Here is an 18,599-nt window from a genome sequence, read left to right on the forward strand (position 1 = left end):
CCTTCTCCAGGTAAAGAAGTGAAACTCCCTTGTTCTGCCCTTGACCATCCTCAGCAGGACTCTCTGACTCTCCTCATGGACTTGGAAACAGTATCCAGGTGTGGTCTCACCAATACCAAATAAAGGGAAATAACCCCTTCCTTTGTCCTGACCACCAAAAGTATATCACTCCAGTTCTAGCAGGAGTTTCTCTCCAGAAAATTTGAACTGAAGTTCTCTTGAAAGGGTATTTTAGTGCTGCCTTTGCCATCCTGTGACTGAATGAGCTTTGTTTGGGAATGGGGTGGCTGAGGGCAGGCATCCCGTAGGGCTAGAGAGGTGACAGGGATCCCTATTCATGAGGATGCTAATCCCCAGGAGGGAAAAGGGCATGAACAACCTTGTGTGGCTTTGAGGTTAACCCTGTTGGGAGTGTAAAGTTAGACCAAAGACCTTTGTTTGTAATAATTGTAATCCACTTGTCCCAGCAGTGCCCCGTGTGCTCCCAGCTGCCTGTGCTCTGTGTCCCTCCTCCCTCTGCCATTCACTGCTGGTCCCTCACAAAGCCCTCCACAATCCCAGGGCTGGTTCAGCATGCTGCAGCTCTGAGAATGGGGGCAGGAAGTTTGTTTTGTAATTGGATTAGCACTGCTGGGAACAGCTTGTGCAGGGGGTCAGGGCTGAGCTGGTGCAGCCCTGGCCTCGTGTCTCTCTGCCTGGTTCTGGGTCAGCCTGGGGCTGTGTCAGCCCTGCGCTTCACTGGCCAAAACGTTGCTCACAGGGCTGTCTGCCATGAGGACAGGCTGGGGGAGCTCAGGCTGTGAGGCCTGGAGAGGACAAGACTCCAGGGAAACCTTAAAGCTTCTTCCAGTGCCCTCAGGGTCTCCAGGAGAGCTGGAAAGGGACTTTGGACAAGGGCCTGGAGTGACAGGACAAGGGAAAATGGTTTCAAACTGAAAGAGGGCAGGGTTAGATGAGGGAAGAAGAAATTCTTGGCTGAGAGGGTGGTGAGGCCCTGGCACAGGGTGCCCAGAGCAGCTGTGGCTGCCCCTGGATCCCTGGAAGTGTTCCAGGCCAGGTTGGACAGGGCTTGGAGCATCCTGGGATAGTGGAAAGTGTCCCTGCCCATGGCAGGGGATTGGAACAAGAGGAGCTTTAAGGTCCTTTCCAACCCAAACCATTTTATGATTCTATGAAAATGTGTAGTTTTGCAGGATGGAGGCAACCAAGAGTGATAAAAGACTGATAGAAGGCAGAACTGGAGCTTGCCTACCTGGGAAGCTGGGGTGTGTTCACTGAATTCTGTCCCTAATGTCTCCCACCTGCTAGAAATGAAACCCTTTGGTTAGTGCCAAGCCTCACATCACCATCCCAGCACAAGTCATCAAGGCTCCCAGGTACCTCAGAGGTTGGAGAGAACCAGAGCTGATCCTTGTGGGGCTGGGTTAAACCCTGACATTGTCATCCATGCCCCCTTCCTGCCCTCTGGCCTGGAGCAGTTCCTTGAGGCCCAGCCTGGTGATGAGTTTGAAACCCCAATGATTGGTTTTGACCCCAGTGATTAGTTTGAAACCAGGGATGCTGAAGTTACTTGGGTATCCCTGAGAATGCTGAGCCCTCTGTTTTGCCTCCAAGCACAGCAATCTGCAGGAGGATCAGATGACAGCTCAGCTGCCAGAGTTTGGAGAAAAGGAGAGAAATTTGCTCCTGATCCCTTTGGGCTGCCAGTGCAATGTGCAGGGTGGCACCTACACAGCACACATGTGCACTGGCACAGCTGAATGCCTCCTCTCCAATCTCTTCCTAAAGACCAAATGTTTGACCCAAAGGACAAATTTCAACTTCTGACTTGGAGATCATCCTCACTTAATCCCTTCAGGATGGTTCCCAGCATCCTTCCAAACCACTGACTTGCTCCCGGTGTCCTGTTTGGAAATTGTCCCAAGACATCTCTGCTTGGATGCCTCCACCAAATTCTGCGTCTACACCTGTGAGTAGTTCTGTCATTTTTTGTGCAGTTTTGGAGGCCTGTCTCCAAACAACCGGGCTCAGGCACCCAGAAGGGGAAGTTGCTTTAAGCTAAAAGGAATGTTGATTTAGATTAGATACAAGAAGTATTTTACAGTGTGGGTGGTAAAACCCTGGTGCAGGTTGCTCAGAGAGGTGGTGGAAATCCCATGTGTGGAAACATTCAAGGCCAGGGCTTGGAGCAGCCTGCTCTAATTGAAGATGTCCCTGCTCACAGCAGGAGATTAGACTAGATGACCTGCTGACCCAAACCCAGGATTCCATGATCTTCCACTGAGACCATCCCAGTGCTAGTGGTGTGGCTGTCCCTCCCCAGGACATCCCAGGCATGATGATCCCACACTACCAGCTTCTTGCTGTTAACATTAGTGGGGGCATCCCAAGGCTGAGGTGGGGAGTAGTCCTGGAGCTGCTCAGAGACATCCCTTTGATATATCACAGTAATTCGTGCTGGCAGCAGCTGTTCCTACTCAAAACAGCCATAATTGTTCTTGCTGGGCTGGTCGTGCTTGGGGCCATAGAGAGCAAGATCCTTCTTTTATCATCATCCATGTCACTGCTGTCTTGGTGTCTGCAGTAGATGTCTGTCTGTCAGCAGGGCACAAGGTCGGGTCACCTTCTGACACTCACAGATGGGATGTGGAGTGGGAGCATCTGTGTGCTGTGGCTTGGTGTGGGGGTGGGATGGGGTCTGTCACAGCGGTGATGGGGGGACACAGTGACCCCTCTGCTCTGCTCTGCATTAACAGCGCAGCTCTGGGCCTGTGTGTGCTGGGCCGGGGCAGCGGTGACGAACCATCCCTCCCTGATGGCAACAGCTCATTTCCATTTAGATAGAGGAATTTCAATCTCAGTTTGCCAGCGCTTCGCCACGGTGCGACTCAAGACCCCAATTTCCCGTTTTCTCCCCACGCAACCCCAGCTGCCCTCTGGGCTCGGGGTCTGCAGCGCGTTCGGGGGAGCTGCGCCGGGCCCGGGGCACAGCCGGGGTGAGAACGGGGGTTCATTGTGCCCCCACGGGTCCGCAGGGCATCTCCAAACCCCGAACTGCAGCACGGCCCTTTGTGTGCACAGCGGCCCCGCTGCGCCCGGCCTGCTCGGGAGCGGAGGCGTCCGCGGGGAGGCCCCAGGGGCGAGCGCGGAGGGCGGCGGGGCGGATACGGGACACCTCACACCCTCACCCCTCACACCGCATAGCGGACACCGCACACACCGCACACCTCACGCCGCATAGCGGACACCGGACACTGCACACCTCACACCGTACACCGCAGAGCGGACATCCCTCACCCTCACCCACCGCATAGCGGGTACCTCACACACCGCACAGCGGGTACCTCACACACCGCACACCCTCACCCCGCACACCCTCACCCCTCTCACCGTCCCTACGCGGGCGCTGTGGCCGGGGCGCGGCTGGAACGCCACCTGCCGGCCGCGCCGGGAGCAGCCGTGCCGGGCTGGCGGGACGGGGCTGACCACTGTGGGGGCGTGGCCTGGTATGAGGAGGCCGGGCCCGGGGCGTGGCCGCGCAGCCATGTCGGAGGGGCCGGCGGGAATGGCGGCTCCGGCGGCGATGGCGGAGACGCGGCTGCGGCGGAAGCAGCTGCTGAGCGCGGAGGAAGCGGAGCTGTTCGAACTGGCGCAGGCGGCGGGCAGCGGGCTGGACCCGGAGGTGTTCCGGTGAGCGGTGGGGGCGCCCCCGCGGGAGCCGCCGGTGAGGCCGGAGCCCCCTGTGACGGGCGCTGCCGGTGTCCCCCGCAGGGTGCTGCTGGACCTGCTGCGCATGAACGTGGCGCCGCTCGCCGTGTTCCAGGTGCTGAAGTCGATGTGCGCCGGGCAGCGGCTCTCGCCGGCAGCCGAGAGCGGCCCCGCCGCGCCCGCGCCGATCCCCGCCGACAGCCGAGGTACGCGGCGGGCGGGGGCGGAACGGGGCGGACGGGGCCCTTCCCCGGGCAGCTCCCGGGCGGAGCCTCCCGAGCACGGCCGGAGCCCGCCGGCCCCCGGGCCCGCGCTGCGGCCGCTGCGGCCCGGAACGCGCCTGGCGCTGCCCCGTGCCCGGGCCGCCGCGGGAAGGGGCCCGCGGGCCGCTCGGCCGAGCCCGGGGGGCGGCTCCGCCCGGGGGGCCCGCTCCGTGTGAGCCCCGGCCCGGCCTGAGGGGCCCGCTCCGGGTGAGCCCCGGCCCGGCCTGAGGGGACCGCTCCGTGTGAGCCCCGGCCCGGCCTGAGGGGACCGCTCCGGGTGAGCCCCGGCTCGGCTCAGCCCGAGGGGCCCGCTCCGGGTGAGCCCTGGCCCGGCCCGAGGGGCCCGCTCCGGGACAGCCCCGGCCCGAACCCCTTTGTCTTAATGTTCATGGGTTTTGGGGAGAGGTTGCTGCAGTACTTGTGCTACTTCTGCTCGCCAAGCCCTTACCAGAGAAAAATTCACTTTAAGCTACGGTATTATTCAGTACTGCTTTCTTTGTATGTAACTCAAAAAAAGCCAAAGTTTCCGGGCCACGAGGAATTCCTGGAAAAGGAGGAAAGCTGTGTTGCTTCCTTTATCCCCATGTGCATGGTGGTTTCTAACATTCATCCAGCGGTTTCCATCCTCTAGGATGGTATTTGTGTGGGAAGATGAAATAGAAGGCTGTCAGCTAAAGCAGTTACTGCTTTTGAATGTATTTATCTCTCCTTAATACTCTAATGTCCATGGACAGTAACAACCATAGCCCTGAACCTGTGCCATATGTAGATATATATATAATTTTATTTTATTCCTAACCAATTCTAATAAAATTTCTATTTACTCCCTGAAGTGACTTTTGGCTCGACAACTCAGTGGATTACTTCCAAAAGGTTTAAAGATAAGTAACTAAAATCTGCTGTCACTAAGCCTGGATTCACAGTGGAAAAGTTAATTTCTCTTGTGGTGTTGTTTGTGGTAAATATTTCTGGTATTAGTTTGGCTTTCAGCAGCCAGTTTGGCCAATTGCTGCCTTATTTCCCAAGATTAAAATATGTCCTTGGTGCAAGTTAATGCACTGGAATTGCTGAAACAGGAAGATTGTACCATCAAGCCACGGTTGTGCTGCAGATGTGGTCAAACATTAAATGCTAAGCTTGAATTTGCCCTCTATGCAAAGCTGTTGCTTGGTAATGGTAGTGAAGAGGCACTTGGGCCTCTTCTTTTCACATTCATCCCTGACCAAATTGCAAAGGACAGAACTTCTATACCTTGTCAGAAGGCTTGGTCTTCCCAACTGCGTCAGGTTTTTGGTTTTCTGTAAGCTTGTGTTAAATTAGAGCCCTAACTCAGTTTGAATGAAAGTGAGAGTGAATTCTCTCTTTAGTTTCTGCCAGCCCAAGTGACTTTGCTGTCACACAGCATCTGCTGACATCAGCTAACTCTTTTGTGAATAAAACTGTCACTGAAAAGCTGATGCTCAGAAAATGCTTTAGGCAGAATTTAAGCTCAGCAGGGGCTTTGCACAACTTTAGTCCTGTGTTTTCATTTCTGTGAGTATAAGTAGTGCTGGTGAGATCCTGTTGATATGAAGGATGTATTTTGTCCAGTCCTCCTTGTAAGGATCACAGAATCAGGGAATGATTTGGGTTGAAGGGACCTTAAAACTCATCTCATTCCACTCCCTGCCATGGTCAGGGACACCTCCCACTATCCCAGGTGGCTCCTGGACACTTGGACACTTCCAGGGATGGGGCAGCCACAGCTGCTCTGGGCAGTCTGTTCTAGGACCTCACAACCCTCCTAGAGAAGAATTTCTTTCCAATACCTGATCTAAACTTACCATCCTTCAACTTGAAAAAGAATCACTGCTCTTTCACTGAGCTTTCTCATTGTGGGCACAGTCCAAGTGCATCCTTCAGGAGTGGGTAAGTGTCTCTGGGGTGTCTGGGGGTGGATCTGTTCTGCAGGACTGGTGGGTTTGCCTTGCCTTGCCTCCTTTCCCTTTGGGAGCTGCTGTAAGGAGGGGGAACCTAAGTGCTGCCTGCTGTTGCCTCTGCAATCTCTTGTTGGAAGGTGCTGCTTCCATTTAAGAAAAAGATGCTGCAGCTTCCATGCAGGACCAGGCATTTGCTAGGGGAGATGCCTCTTCTGCATTGCTGGGACTTGTTTTTGTGGTTGCAGCCCAAGCTCTGTGCTTGTGACAAGAGCAGCATTGTCCTGTGCCAGCTTCTCCAGCTGCTTGGTGCCTTTCAGCTCAGCCCTGCACTCCCTGCCCTGTCAGGAGGCAGACAAGTGGCTCAGGGAATCCTGGTCCCACCCAAGCCTGCTCTGCCCCACTTGTATCAGGAATGAGATCTGGCTGAGGCCTCCCAGCACATCCTGGTGCAGGAGGCTTTAAAAACCAGCTAAAATAAAGCTGATGCAGCAGTTCTGATCAGCACTATTGGTGCTGGGGGTTGCCCTGTGGTTATTTCAGCTTTTGTGCTGATGAAGCATCAGGGAGTCTGAAATGAGTAGCTCTGTATTTTCCCACAGCGCACAGCCATGGCCTTCTGTGCTGGCTGGTAACTGAATCCCTGACAGCTGCCTGCAAATTGCTCTGTGTGGGTATTGCAGCATCCATCTGGCATATTTAGCTGGATGCAGCTTAATTTAAGCTTCATTCAAAATGGTCCCTCAGCATTTCATTTGGGAGGGAAAGTGCTGGATTGAAATAGAAGGAATTTCCCAGGTGTCCTTTCTGTGTGTGTGAGGGGCAGGGTTAAGGACAGTGATGAGTTTTGCTAGACTAGACATATGTGTAATTAAGTAACCCATTTCTCACATATTTCTGTGCTTTCTGTTTCCATCAGCCAGCCCTCAAGTCCCTGCTGGTTCCCTGCAGTTTTCTACCTCTCTATACACGTGCATATATCGGTGCCCTGCTCTTTTTTGGGCTGATGAGTAGTCTCTGATGCTTCTCTCACTTTCTGCACTCCAACCTCTTTTTCACATTCCCCACTTCCCCAGAGAGAGTCTTACCATAAAATTACTTCCTGAAGCTTTGCCCCTGCTAATTTCTCTTCTGAATGTGTTGTTAACATGAGCCTGCTTTTCAAAACCTGTCTCCTTTGTGGGGCTGTCACTTGGTGTGTGGATTTTAGGGCTGCAAGGCACAGGAGGAAAGGAGTTGTGCATAGCAGGGTCAGAATGCTCTCCTGCCCAGGGAAACTCTCACAAACTCCAGTGCCTGTTGGAAAATACACTGAGCCCATCACCAGCCATGGGCTCTCAGAGGTTCTCATGGTGAGTTTTTATGGTCTGTGTGGAAAAATATGCTGTGGACAATCACAAGTCCTTTTCTGCCCTGCTTTTTTAACTATTTAATTCCTGTGTAAATACTTAGATGCAGTCAAGGCCTCAGAACTGTAAGTGTTGCTGTTCAGTTGTTTCATAAATATTCCTCAGTGTATAACACAGCTTGTTCCTAACTTGGTCCTTCTTGTGTGTTCTGCTTGCCATCTTTGTGGGGTTTTATCTTTCCCTGTTTATCCCTTTTTCTCACTTGTTTCTTTCCCTTTGTGCAGCCTGTTTTTAGCTGTGAGCAGCCTTTGCAGTGGTGACTGTCAGACTCTTGGGTCTGCCATGCCAGCTGCTTTGCATTGCTCTTCCACTCAGCCCTGAGTTGTCTCAGGGTTCACCCTGATGTGGGATTTGTAGTGTGGACTTCTGTATTAAGGAGATAAGGATAATGCTGACAAGGAGAATTCTGTGTAAGGCTCTAATATGGCAGAGGGAATCCCCTTGGATATGCAAAGGATTTATCTTACATTTATTTAATCTGGGGTTTATACATCATGCAGTGAATTTTTTTCTGTGGGTTATACTGGCTATTATGCTTTAATTGTAAATGAAATATCCCCAAGGGGTCTGAGTGGTGGTGATGTGTGCCTTGCACCTGAAAATATTCCCAGACATTTCATGGTCTGCATGTCTTCTCTGAAAAAAGATCTGTAGAATGATCTATTGGTGACTTATATAGGACTAATTAAAGGACTTACAGAATCCTGATCATGGTTTTCTTACTTAGTTGCTCATACTCGTGTTTTTTCCAGCACTCCATCAATACCACTCCAATGACTGGACTTCCTGCAGTCACTGAGGAGCAGTTAGGTTGCCTTCTGGATCTTACCCTGCAACTCTCACTCCTGCCAGCTTCTCCTACCATAAACAATAGAGTTTAAGCCTTTTGGATGAGAGGCCTTTATTCATGTTTTGTCTAATGATGGACATGGTAATGCATGGGACAGGTTCTGTGCACAGAGCATTCCTGATGTGAAGTTGTTGCTGTTTCTCTCCCTTCCCCCAGGCTCACATTCCAAAATGATTTTTTTTTTCCTGTATTGTAGGCAACCAGCTAGCTTCAATTTATAGACCTCTGTTATTTTTTGGTACAGAAATTATCAATGTGTCAATTATTTTAGAACTGACAAAAATTTTCTCAGCTGTACTGTGCTTTCTGGGATGGCTGAAATTGCCTTGGTTAAAAGTTCCTGTACCTTTCCCCTCCCAGGAGGTATTAATAAAAGTTGAACCTCTCAAAATACAGGTGATGGGTAGGGAAGTAAATTGCAAAAAGTCTAGGCTGGAATACTCACAACCTGCTGTGGCTCTAGTCCCAGAAGAATGGGTGGCCATGGAGGTCTCTCCCCTGTCACACTTTTCTTGCAGGAGGTTTGCAGGGTTACCTGAGGCTCTGAGCTTTCCTCTCTGCTGCAGTGCCATAATTTTTTCAATATGTCTTTTCAGGCTGGTTATCAAGCTTTTTTTTTTTCCTCCTTTTCATGCTCTGCAAGGCAAGACCTGACAGAAGAAAAAGGATTTAGAGGAATACTGTAAATGCCAAATTTGTCCTGTAGTTTTGCTGCACAGTAATGAGATACAAGTTTGAATTATAACTGAGTGACAATTCATTCTTTTCCCCCACCCTACCAAAGAAACACTCAAAAAATCAGACTCAGCAGAGCTCTGAGAAAAGTGAGGGACACTGCAGGGGTGTAACATGGCAGGGTGAGTGAATGGCTTTTGTGGGTGCCCAGCATCTGTCCAGTGTCAAACCATGACAGTCAGCAAGGAAAGTATCAGTGGAGTCCTTTTGTTCCTCTGTAGTACTTGAATTACAGAGAGTTTGTGTTCATTGAGCTGCTTTTGTGCTTTGTGGTAATTGAATCTGTTATCTGTGATAGTGTAACTGAGAGAAGCACAAACCATGTCTGTCCCTGCACACTTCAGGAGCTGTCTTTGTCTGGTACATGGGTTTGCACAGGCTGCTTCCAGAGATATTCTGGGTGTTTATGCAGTTTAAGTGGTTTGTTTTACTGTGATTCAAGACTAGGGGATGGAGGGCATGCGCTTTGAGCCCAGCTTCTCTTCAGCCCAATGACTCTTCCTCCCCAAGTTGTTTTGGTCAGAACACCAAGGGCCCCACTCCAGGATTGTTTGAGGGTACCAGTGAGGGTGTGCACACAGCTGCAGTTGTGGGTGGGTTCAGGACCTCCCCTCTCAGCAGACAGATGCATGGGAGAAGGGGAGGACATTGGGGATGTGTCCAGGATTGCTAAAAGCATCATGGTGAATAATGCTTTTATTCCTCCTGCCACTTTTCTCTCAAATACTGTGAGATCACATCTTACCTCTGCCCGGTGTGTTTGTTTTCATCCACAGCACTTGCTTTAGTGAAGCTGCTTAAGGTGCCTGAGCTACAGCACAGCTGGCAAGGCTGACCTGGGGTGGTGGCTGCTGGCACAAAACTGCCCTGCTTCACAAGAAGAGAGTTTAGCAAGAGCACCTGACTTGGCTGGGATAAGTGAATGGATTTTTGTGCCACCCAAATCTTATGGATTAATAACAGCCACCTGCTCCTGCTTGGAAGTTCTTAGATTGTCTTGCTGGTGCATCAGGGTGTTAGCTGGTAGTAGTGATGTGAGTCCTGCCCCCAGACAGCTGCTCCAAGGAGACAGGATGGTCTGGTGAGTAACTGTGGGCTGTCCATAGTACAGATGACCCAAGATTATGCCCATGGAGACTCTAGAGTGTAGAGCAGCTGTTGATATTGTGCAGGTTGCACTGTGAGTGGTTGCCAAAATGTCACTCTTCATTTTAATTGTGTGCATGTAACTACAGCCCGCTGTATGCCTTGTTTGTTTCCTCATTTTATGATGCTTCATGGAGGTTGCCATCTTTAATAAATGCTGTACATCATGTTCATTTTATTCTCTTTCCTAAAGTGAGTCCTACTTCTCACCTGAGGGAGTGGCAGGAAAAGTCAGTGTCCCTCATTCCCTCAGCAGCAGTGAGTCTGTCACTCTCTCCTCTGTCAGGATCCTGTTGCCCCTTGCCTCCCTCAGTTTCTACCTTTGTACCCACTGCTGCTCCCTGCTCCCACCCTGCCTCTTAGAGCCCATCAGTTGTGCCTCCAGGAGGGGAACTCTCACCTCCTGAGCTCTGTGTAGAAGTCTGAGTTCCTGAGAACCCCAGGAGATGATAGGAAATCCAGATCTGTTCACTGAGTGACAGAAGTGATATGGAGAGAGGTGTGTGTGATCTGATGATGTGGCAGCAGTCTCAGACACCAGTGGACACTGGCACATCCTTTCACTTATCCCAGCTTGAGGTGCTGGAAACTCTTGGTGCTCCAGCAGTGCTGTTTGCTGTGCTGCTGTTCCTGTGTGCAATGACTGGAACAAAGTGGCCGGTTACTTTGGAGATTAAACCTCATGAGAATTAAAAATGCTTCTACTGTCACTTCTTTGGGTTTAGTGGCACCAATACCTGTTGGGCTGAATTCACCAATTTGCTTTGTGCACTGGATGCTGGAGATGTTTGTGACATTAATGGAATTTTGCCTCCTGCATGGTTCCTGAGGGAACGCTTGTGGCTAGCTGCTGTGTGGGGATGCTGGGGCTGGGATGTGGAAGCTCATGGATGTGTTTGTTTATTCAGGGAGGAATAAAAGCAGCTCTGCTGTGGGTGGCTCCCAGGTTCTGGCCGAGAGAAGCAGCCGGGAAGGATCTGCCCAGAGGATGCCCCGGCAGCCGAGCGCCAGCCGCGTGCAGAAGGCAGCGGCCTCTGGCAAGGGCAGCGGGGCAGGCAACAGTGCCTGAAGGAGCCTTGGAACACATGGATTGCAGTGCTCGACAATGATTGTAAATTGTGCTTGTTGAAGCTGCCTGTGTTGTATGTATTAAACTAAAACCATGATTTGTAATACAGAAAACAGAGCTGTTGGTTCTTATTTCCAAAACTTCCTTTGGCCATGCAGGCTGCTTGGAAATGTTCCTGCATTTGGCTTTTCCTTTTTCCCCATCTGCCTCTTTACAGCATTCCAGCACCTCTATCTGAAACCAGATTGATCCCTCCCAAGACACAATCCCAGGTTCAGTCCTCCCAGTGGTGCTGACGTGATTATTCATTTACACAACATTACAGCCCCCTTTGCCTCAGGAGCCAGGTCAGAGGGGGAGGTTGGGCCAGATAAGGGAGGGAACAGCTCCATCACTTAGGGCACAACACATACAAGTACCTAAAACAGGTGAGTGGGTTTCTTGGAGCTCAGGTGTTACCAGGCATGGTTCCAGAGGCTCTCCAGGCAGTAGGGTGCCTCCTTATGTCTGTGGGAGCTCAGGGGCTGCTGATGAATTCCATGTCCCTAATTAGGAGAAAGTGCCTCCATTCTATGGGAGTTAGATGGTGATTCCTAAGCTCAAGATCTCCCTCTCACAGGCCTGCTTCAACAGGTGCTAAAATGAGATTTTCAAGGTCTGGATATCTCCTACTCTGATCAAATAACAAAGTGCAGCTGCTCCCCTTGGTAAAACTGAGGTGCTGGAGTTCAGAGGCCCGAAGGAGGTAGCCAGACACAAGTCACAATGCTGGGTGTCAGGAGAGCAGACTTTGGCCTCCTGCTTGATGCAGTCCCATGGCATCAAGCCCTGGAGTGAAGTGGCACCCAAGAAAGAAGGCTGATATTCTACATTATCAGTGCTCAAGAGTGGTCTCACCTGAGAACCCAGAGCTGCATCCCATGTCTGAGCTCAACTACAGCCCTGACACCCCTTCTTGGGGCCACTTCCCTGGCCCCTGTCACCCCCCACCCCATATTGAACCCCTCTCATTCCCTCAGCCTTGTTCTCTGCAGGGCTGGAGATGCTGCTGGGAGCTGCAGTGAGCTGGGCTTGGCTGGGGTGCAGCACCTCGGGGCAGGGGCTGCCCTCTGTCACTTCAGCTCAATGTCCTGGGGGCTGTAGGTCCCCTGAGGTTGCCAGGGACACTGGAAGGGACAGGGCAGGATGTGGGGTGTTTGAGGGTTGTTAGGGTCAGCCAGGGCTGCAGGGAACACTCCTACCCCATGAGAGCATTAGGTTAGGTGGTTAAGAGCTCATCTTCTGCAATGAAGACAAGCAGGGGGAGGTGGAGTAGCCCTGGGAACCTCCACAGTGCCAGGGATTCCCTGTCCCAGCTGCTCTTGTTGGGCTCAGAGGTGGCTCCCAGCCAGAGGGTGAATGGGGCCACTGCAGGTCACAGCTGGTCCCTCACTAGGGGCAAAGTCACACTGTGGGATACAAGGAAAGAGCAATTCACACTGTGGGATACAAGGAAATTTCAGATTGTGACTTATGGGACGTTCAGGGCAGGAATGAAAAGTGGAGAAAAGGAGGGACCAAGGTGGTTTTGGAGAGCCATAAATGTGGGAAAATATAGGGATAAAGATATGATGGCCTGGATGGCATCTAATGCCCCTCTGCCACTGTGGGATTACAGACAGCCTGTGCCTCCTGGGGTTACCCACTGAGCCTTGCTGGTGGCTGAAAGTGGGGGACATGGACATTTGTCACTCTTAGGGTCCTTAGGGCAGGACGCTGACTGATGCACTTCCTGTGCAAACCTGCTTTCTGACAATTATTCACCATTTAAATGGGCAACATTGACTGTAGCATTGCCAAGGAAGCTTATAAAATCCACAGATAATTTTATGAGATTTGCCTTATAAAGCAGTTAAAGCAGATAAGCAAATCAAACTAATTAAGGCTCTGTCAATATTTGCACAGAGATGTGTGATGTCAAGTGGAATTGGTACTACCTGACTGACTTCCGAATTCTCAAGATTTTAGAAGGGTAACACAGAATGTGCAAAAAAAGGGTAACACAGAATGCCACAGACTGAGGGCTCTCAATCTCACAGAGTGACCTTGGGCAGCATCCTGATACAAGGAGGGAAACCCCAAGAGTCCTTCTCTCAGGACAACTGACTCCACTGCCCTGCCTGCCCACCAAGGCTCCATCTGTACCCCAGCTGATTCTTACCTGTCATCAGATGGCCACAAAAAGCCTTGCTGGCCGAGGTGTGACCCTCAGCCCCTGCACAGCAGCAGCAGCTGCAGTGGTTAGTGCTGCACACCTGAATCCAGCCATGGCACAGCTGAGGTCACTGCCAGGTCTGAGGGCTGCTGGAGATGATGCATCTGCCATGAACACCAGTGAAGTTTATCCTCAACTGGAATGAACACCTGCAAAAGGAGGAGTAGGGAAAACATGGGGAGAACCTAGAAGCTCTTCCAGACCATCCGTCAGGGCTGAGCAGCACAGGCAGGATCCCTGTTTTCCTACAGAGTATTTCCCTGCACCATCATTGCCAAAAAAGGGAGAGCCGGACGGGAAGAAAAAGGATTGATGCTGAAGAAAAGCTAAGCTGGCCCGTACGGGGATCGAACCCGCGACCTTGGCGTTATTAGCACCACGCTCTAACCGACTGAGCTAACCGGCCCTACTGACGGCGAGATCGCGCCGCCACCTCGTGGCCCGGCCATGGCTCCGCCTCCCGGAAAAAGGGAACAAAAAAAGTTCCTAGCAGAGGATGGTTTCGATCCATCGACCTCTGGGTTATGGGCCCAGCACGCTTCCGCTGCGCCACTCTGCTTTCTGCCCGGTTTCCTCTCACGAGTACATATTCCCATCTAAAATTGCACCCTGCCCTGCAACCCCAGCAGCACTAACAGCCTGTGCAGGGTAACAGGAGCACCCCGTTAGCCCCAAAACGGGGAACAGCGAATATAACACACTGTGGTGCCCCACTATGTGTTAGCTTTCACCTCCTCCCAGGAACCACCCCTATGGTAGCTGCTCTCTGGTCACAGAGAGCAACAGGCGCAACTTTCCCTGGCATTGTCCTGGGGAAGGCTGGGAGAAGATCAGAGAAAAGAATGAGAGACAATTCTTATCTTTGCTTGCTGCACCTGTTGTTGTGAACATGTGAAATCTGTTATGGAGATTTGTTTACCAAAGGGTGATTTCTTGGTTGACCACTGGTGATGGTGTTTTACTTAAAGGGACCAAGTGGGTCAAACTGTGTCAGTCTGTAAGGGTGATGAGTTTCTTAATAAGTACAGTATAATAAAGTGATGGATCAGTCTTCTGGAGTCATGGAGTCAATGCTAATTATTACCACGTCGGGGATGTCCTGCTACAAGTCCCCACTATGCTGCTGAAAGCAGAACAGAGACAAAGCCCATCTGGTATCTTCTGCTTTTTGGCTTGCCTGCTAGCAGCCACCATTCACCTGTGGTATACAACCACCCATCCATCAGATTTTAGAAAACCAGGCAAACTTCTCATGGGGAACATATAAGAGGCCAGGTGGGTGGATTTTTGCAGACATTTCTCACAAATTCATGAGCATGGTTTCCCAAACTGCTGGCAGTGGGAGATATAAATATTTTGGGAAAAAAACTAGATGAGAACATAAGCCTGGGACTGGGGCTGCTCAGCACATCACACACCTTGTGTCTGCCTTGGACAGCACCACTGTGTTCACAGCAGCCCTGTGGCAGCAGGACTCAGGCACAACAAGAGGATGTGCTGTCAGCACTGTGATGTGATTCATTCTGAGGAGAAGCTGAGGATGTCACCCATGTGTTTACCCTTGCTCTAGTTCTGCATTTCTATACATACAACTGGCTGTTCTAGTTTTTGCTCTTTGTCAAAATAAAACAATGAACACCTGCAGTTCCTTTTCATATCAAGATGATTTTGGGGTTTTTTGCAATAGCTGTGAACCAGTGCTCCATCATCCTCCCCTGAGCCTCCAGGGCTCCTGGCCTCTGCCTTCTCTTCAGAGGATTCCTGCAGTGTGTGGGGCGTGTATGTGCACGCCTGGGTGTGGGTGGAAGTGTTTTGATTGCCCATGCAGATATATTCCCTAAAGCATCTGGCTGGCAGTTTACAGGACAAAAGTGCATAAGCTAATTAGCAATCATTATTATTCAAATCTTCATGCTCTGTCTGAGCATGCAGAAATGCAGTTATGATAGCCAGAGCTGAAGTGGAATTGCATCTGGCCAGGGATGTCAAAGACAGCAAGGAGGTTTCTGTAAGTACCCACGTGACAAAAGGGACACACAACCCACTGGTGAATGAGCTGGGAACTTGGTGAGGCAGGACATGGAAGAGGTTGATGCACTGAATGACTCCTCTGCCTTGGTCTTCACTTGCAAACCAAGCCTCAGGAATCCCAGGCCTGAGAGATCAGAGGGGCTCTGGGGTAAGGATGGTGCATCCCTGGTGAAGGAAGATCAGGTCAGGGAATAACAGACATACATAACTTATAGAATCAGAGAATTACAGAAGCATGGAGTGGTTTGGGTTGGAAGGGACCTTAAAGATTATCTAGTTCCAATCCCCCTGTCCATGAACCTGCCCATGAACCCATGAGTGCTGACAGCACAGGCTGATGTCATTGTCAGGCCTTTTTCAATAATTGAATGATCATGGTGACTGGGAGAGATGCCTGAGGACTAAAACAAGGCAAAAGACTCCTGTCTTGAAAAGGGTAAGAGGCCCCAGAGAGCTACAGGCTGGTCAGCCTCACCTTGGTCCCTAGGAAAGTGAGGGAGTATCTAAGTTGCAAGAAGCCCCAATAAGAACAGCAGCCCTACCTGTGGGTTGGTGACATTGGGTGTCTGAGACATGCAGTCATGATTGCTAACCAGGTCCTTCCAAATGAAATTCCCACATGTGCCACAGTTTGTATTCAAGAAAGAGTCCTACATATGAAATTACTGTGTGTTGTGAACACAGACATTGTATGTACCAGCATCCCCTCTGAAGGGGAATGACAAAGCATTTGTCATTTGTCAAAGCTGGCACTGTAGAGATGGAATAGGTGGAGGATGGAGAGCAATTTCACCCCAATGATACACTGAGACATTTTATATAGAACAGGCCTCCTCCCACTATCCCCCAAATTGCAGAACTGGCCTCATGCAGTGCAGTTCATGCCTGGGTCTGTCGCAGACATCTTTTCATGAAAATCCTTTCCTTAGGATTTTTCCTCCTGAGAAACTGAGAGGCCTCAGGAACAAAATGTAAACAATGATTATCTGCTGCTGTGGAATGCAACAGGTGGATCTTTGATTGGCCCATCTTAGATATTTATAATTAAGGGCCAATCACAGCCCAGCTAGCTCAGCTCTCTGTCCGAGCCACAAACCTTTGTTATTCATTCCTTTCTATTCTTAGCTTAGCTAGCCTTCTGAGAACCTTTACTTCTATTCTTTGTTTAATGTAATATATGTCATCAAATAATAAATCAAGCCTTCTGAAATATGGAGTCAGATCTCCATCTCTTTCCTCAACATAAGACCCCTGTGAACACCATCACATGGGTCCCCACCTGGGCACTGTCAGTCTCCATCATTACCATGCCACAGCAGCATGCTTCTCTTGCCAGGTGCAACCAGCTGCAGCAGCAACCCTAAAATCCCTCTCAACCTGTACCAACAGAGCCATCTCTGGTGGAAAAATAGAGGTGGAAAAATAAACTGCTGAAAGCAGAGTGTCCTTCTAGGCCCCGAGAGCTGATGCTGGATAAACCTTTGTCATCACCCTCATCTGAATCCCTGAGAAGGATAGTGGGGGGTGAGAAGAAACCTGTCCGTCAGAACAGGGTGCATCACGGCAGGGAACGGAGGACCAGGCCACAAGCTGTGGTTTGTCTTCCAAGGTTACAGAGAGAGAAGGTTCGTGGCCTCTGTGCTTTCGGGAGCAGGTGAGGGAGCAAAATACAGTTTGCGTTGGCCGGGAATCGAACCCGGGTCAACTGCTTGGAAGGCAGCTATGCTCACCACTATACCACCAACGCATCTGTGTGGGGAAGGTGGTGCCTGCTCCTGCAGGTCACATTCCACCAGCTCCAGGTGCACACTGGCTCCTACTGCTCTGTGCACTGCTACAGGCACACACCGGCTCCTTCTGTTTCTATGGGCACTGCTACAGGCTGCCACAAGAGATGGGTGCTTCTGTGAGTGAGGTATTGCCTGGAAAACTCAAGCTGGGCCGGACACCGACTAGAGAAGATCAGCACCAGGGGGTGCCCAGGCTTGGAGCAGGACCCTGGACAGATCAGGATTGAGCTGCAGGCACAGGCTGCACAGACCTATGGGGTGTGTCTGGAAGAGATGGATCTGGGTGTCCAGCACCCATCTCCAGCCCTGAGCAGCCAGAGAAGTAGAAAAAGGTCAGACAGTCTCCCTTGTTTATGTGGGTGCTGGTGGTGCTGTAGGGGACACTGGTGACAGCATCACTCCCCACACACACTGTGCCATGTAGGTGCATTTGTGGGTCCATGTCTGTGGTGGGGTAAGCACAGTCAGCTGCTCACCCAGCTGCTCACTTCTGCTCCACCGTCTGTGAATTAGAAGCATAGAAAACAAGATGAGAATTCTTCCAGGACAAAATAAACCCTGGGACATGGCTTTGCAAATATGATTGTTGGCAAAGCAGACTCAACTTAGGGAAATTAATGTATGGCCAATTGAAAAAGGTTCACATGCTGAGTAACAAGAAAAACCCAAACAAACATTAAACACAACCTTTCCTTGCTCTTACCCAGGATCAGCTTGTCTGCTTCACTCAACATTCCTGAAACCAAAGCAGCATGGCATTCTGAATTGTCTCTCTGCCCTTCCTGACCCTTCTTTCTTTCCCCATGTGGATTCTCACTAGGGTCTCCCTGGTCCCAAAAGGCCCCACAGTGTCACTAGGGCCCTGGGTCCCACCAGGTTCCACAGCATCCCAGTGCTCCCCAGGCTTCTGTCAGGTTCCATAGCTTTCCTATGGTCTCCAGGGTTCCCTGGGCTTCTGTGGTGTCACAGTGCCTGAGTTCTGTGAACTTGCACAGCATCACAAGGGTCTCCTGGGTCCCACGGGGTCACAACATACCTTGAAAAAGGTTCACACAGGTTTGTGGATTCTTGTAAGGTTTTCTGTGTTGCTGTTTAGGTGGCCTGGAAAGGCCCAGGGATGGCCTTGGAGAGCCGACGCTTCAAAGGACGAGGAGAGACTTCTGATCTTGTCTCGGTCTTGGTGTTTATTAATTGTTTATCTAAAAGATTTTCTTTCAGCCCGACAGAGGTCTGCACAGCAAGTCAGCCATGGGCACACTCCCGAAGCCCCCGGGCGGTCACTTATCTTTATACCCTGAGTTACGTGTACAATATTTATCATTTTTCTCCAATACTTTCTACTCTTATTAACCTGTGCACTTCTAGTAATGACCAATCCCAAAGTGCCACCACCACCACAGAAGATGGAGGCCAAGAAGAAGAAGAAGA

At 50.8% G+C, this 18,599-nt stretch overlaps 1 protein-coding gene and 3 non-coding genes across 4 annotated transcripts; 1 reads left to right on the forward strand and 3 right to left on the reverse strand.

Moving 5' to 3' along the window:
• The first annotated feature begins 3,521 nt into the window (after window positions 1-3,521).
• On the forward strand, window positions 3,522-11,209 carry LOC132079681 (mitotic-spindle organizing protein 2B-like). The gene is made up of 3 exons (XM_059482434.1): window positions 3,522-3,690; window positions 3,772-3,914; window positions 10,936-11,209. Exons 1-3 carry the CDS (start codon window positions 3,545-3,547, stop codon window positions 11,094-11,096), a joined length of 450 nt encoding a protein of 149 aa, XP_059338417.1. The 5' UTR covers window positions 3,522-3,544; the 3' UTR covers window positions 11,097-11,209.
• A 2,473-nt stretch (window positions 11,210-13,682) lies between these two features.
• Window positions 13,683-13,756, reverse strand: TRNAI-AAU (transfer RNA isoleucine (anticodon AAU)). Its single transcript has one exon. It is a non-coding gene; the product is annotated as a tRNA-Ile (tRNA).
• An 81-nt stretch (window positions 13,757-13,837) lies between these two features.
• On the reverse strand, window positions 13,838-13,909 carry TRNAM-CAU (transfer RNA methionine (anticodon CAU)). Its single transcript has one exon. It is a non-coding gene; the product is annotated as a tRNA-Met (tRNA).
• Window positions 13,910-17,056: 3,147 nt separating this feature from the next.
• TRNAG-UCC (transfer RNA glycine (anticodon UCC)) lies at window positions 17,057-17,128 on the reverse strand. Its single transcript has one exon. It is a non-coding gene; the product is annotated as a tRNA-Gly (tRNA).
• Window positions 17,129-18,599: the final 1,471 nt, after the last annotated feature.

This window comes from Ammospiza nelsoni, chromosome 14 (genome assembly GCF_027579445.1).
Source record: "Ammospiza nelsoni isolate bAmmNel1 chromosome 14, bAmmNel1.pri, whole genome shotgun sequence".
In the NCBI taxonomy this organism is placed as follows: domain Eukaryota; kingdom Metazoa; phylum Chordata; class Aves; order Passeriformes; family Passerellidae; genus Ammospiza; species Ammospiza nelsoni.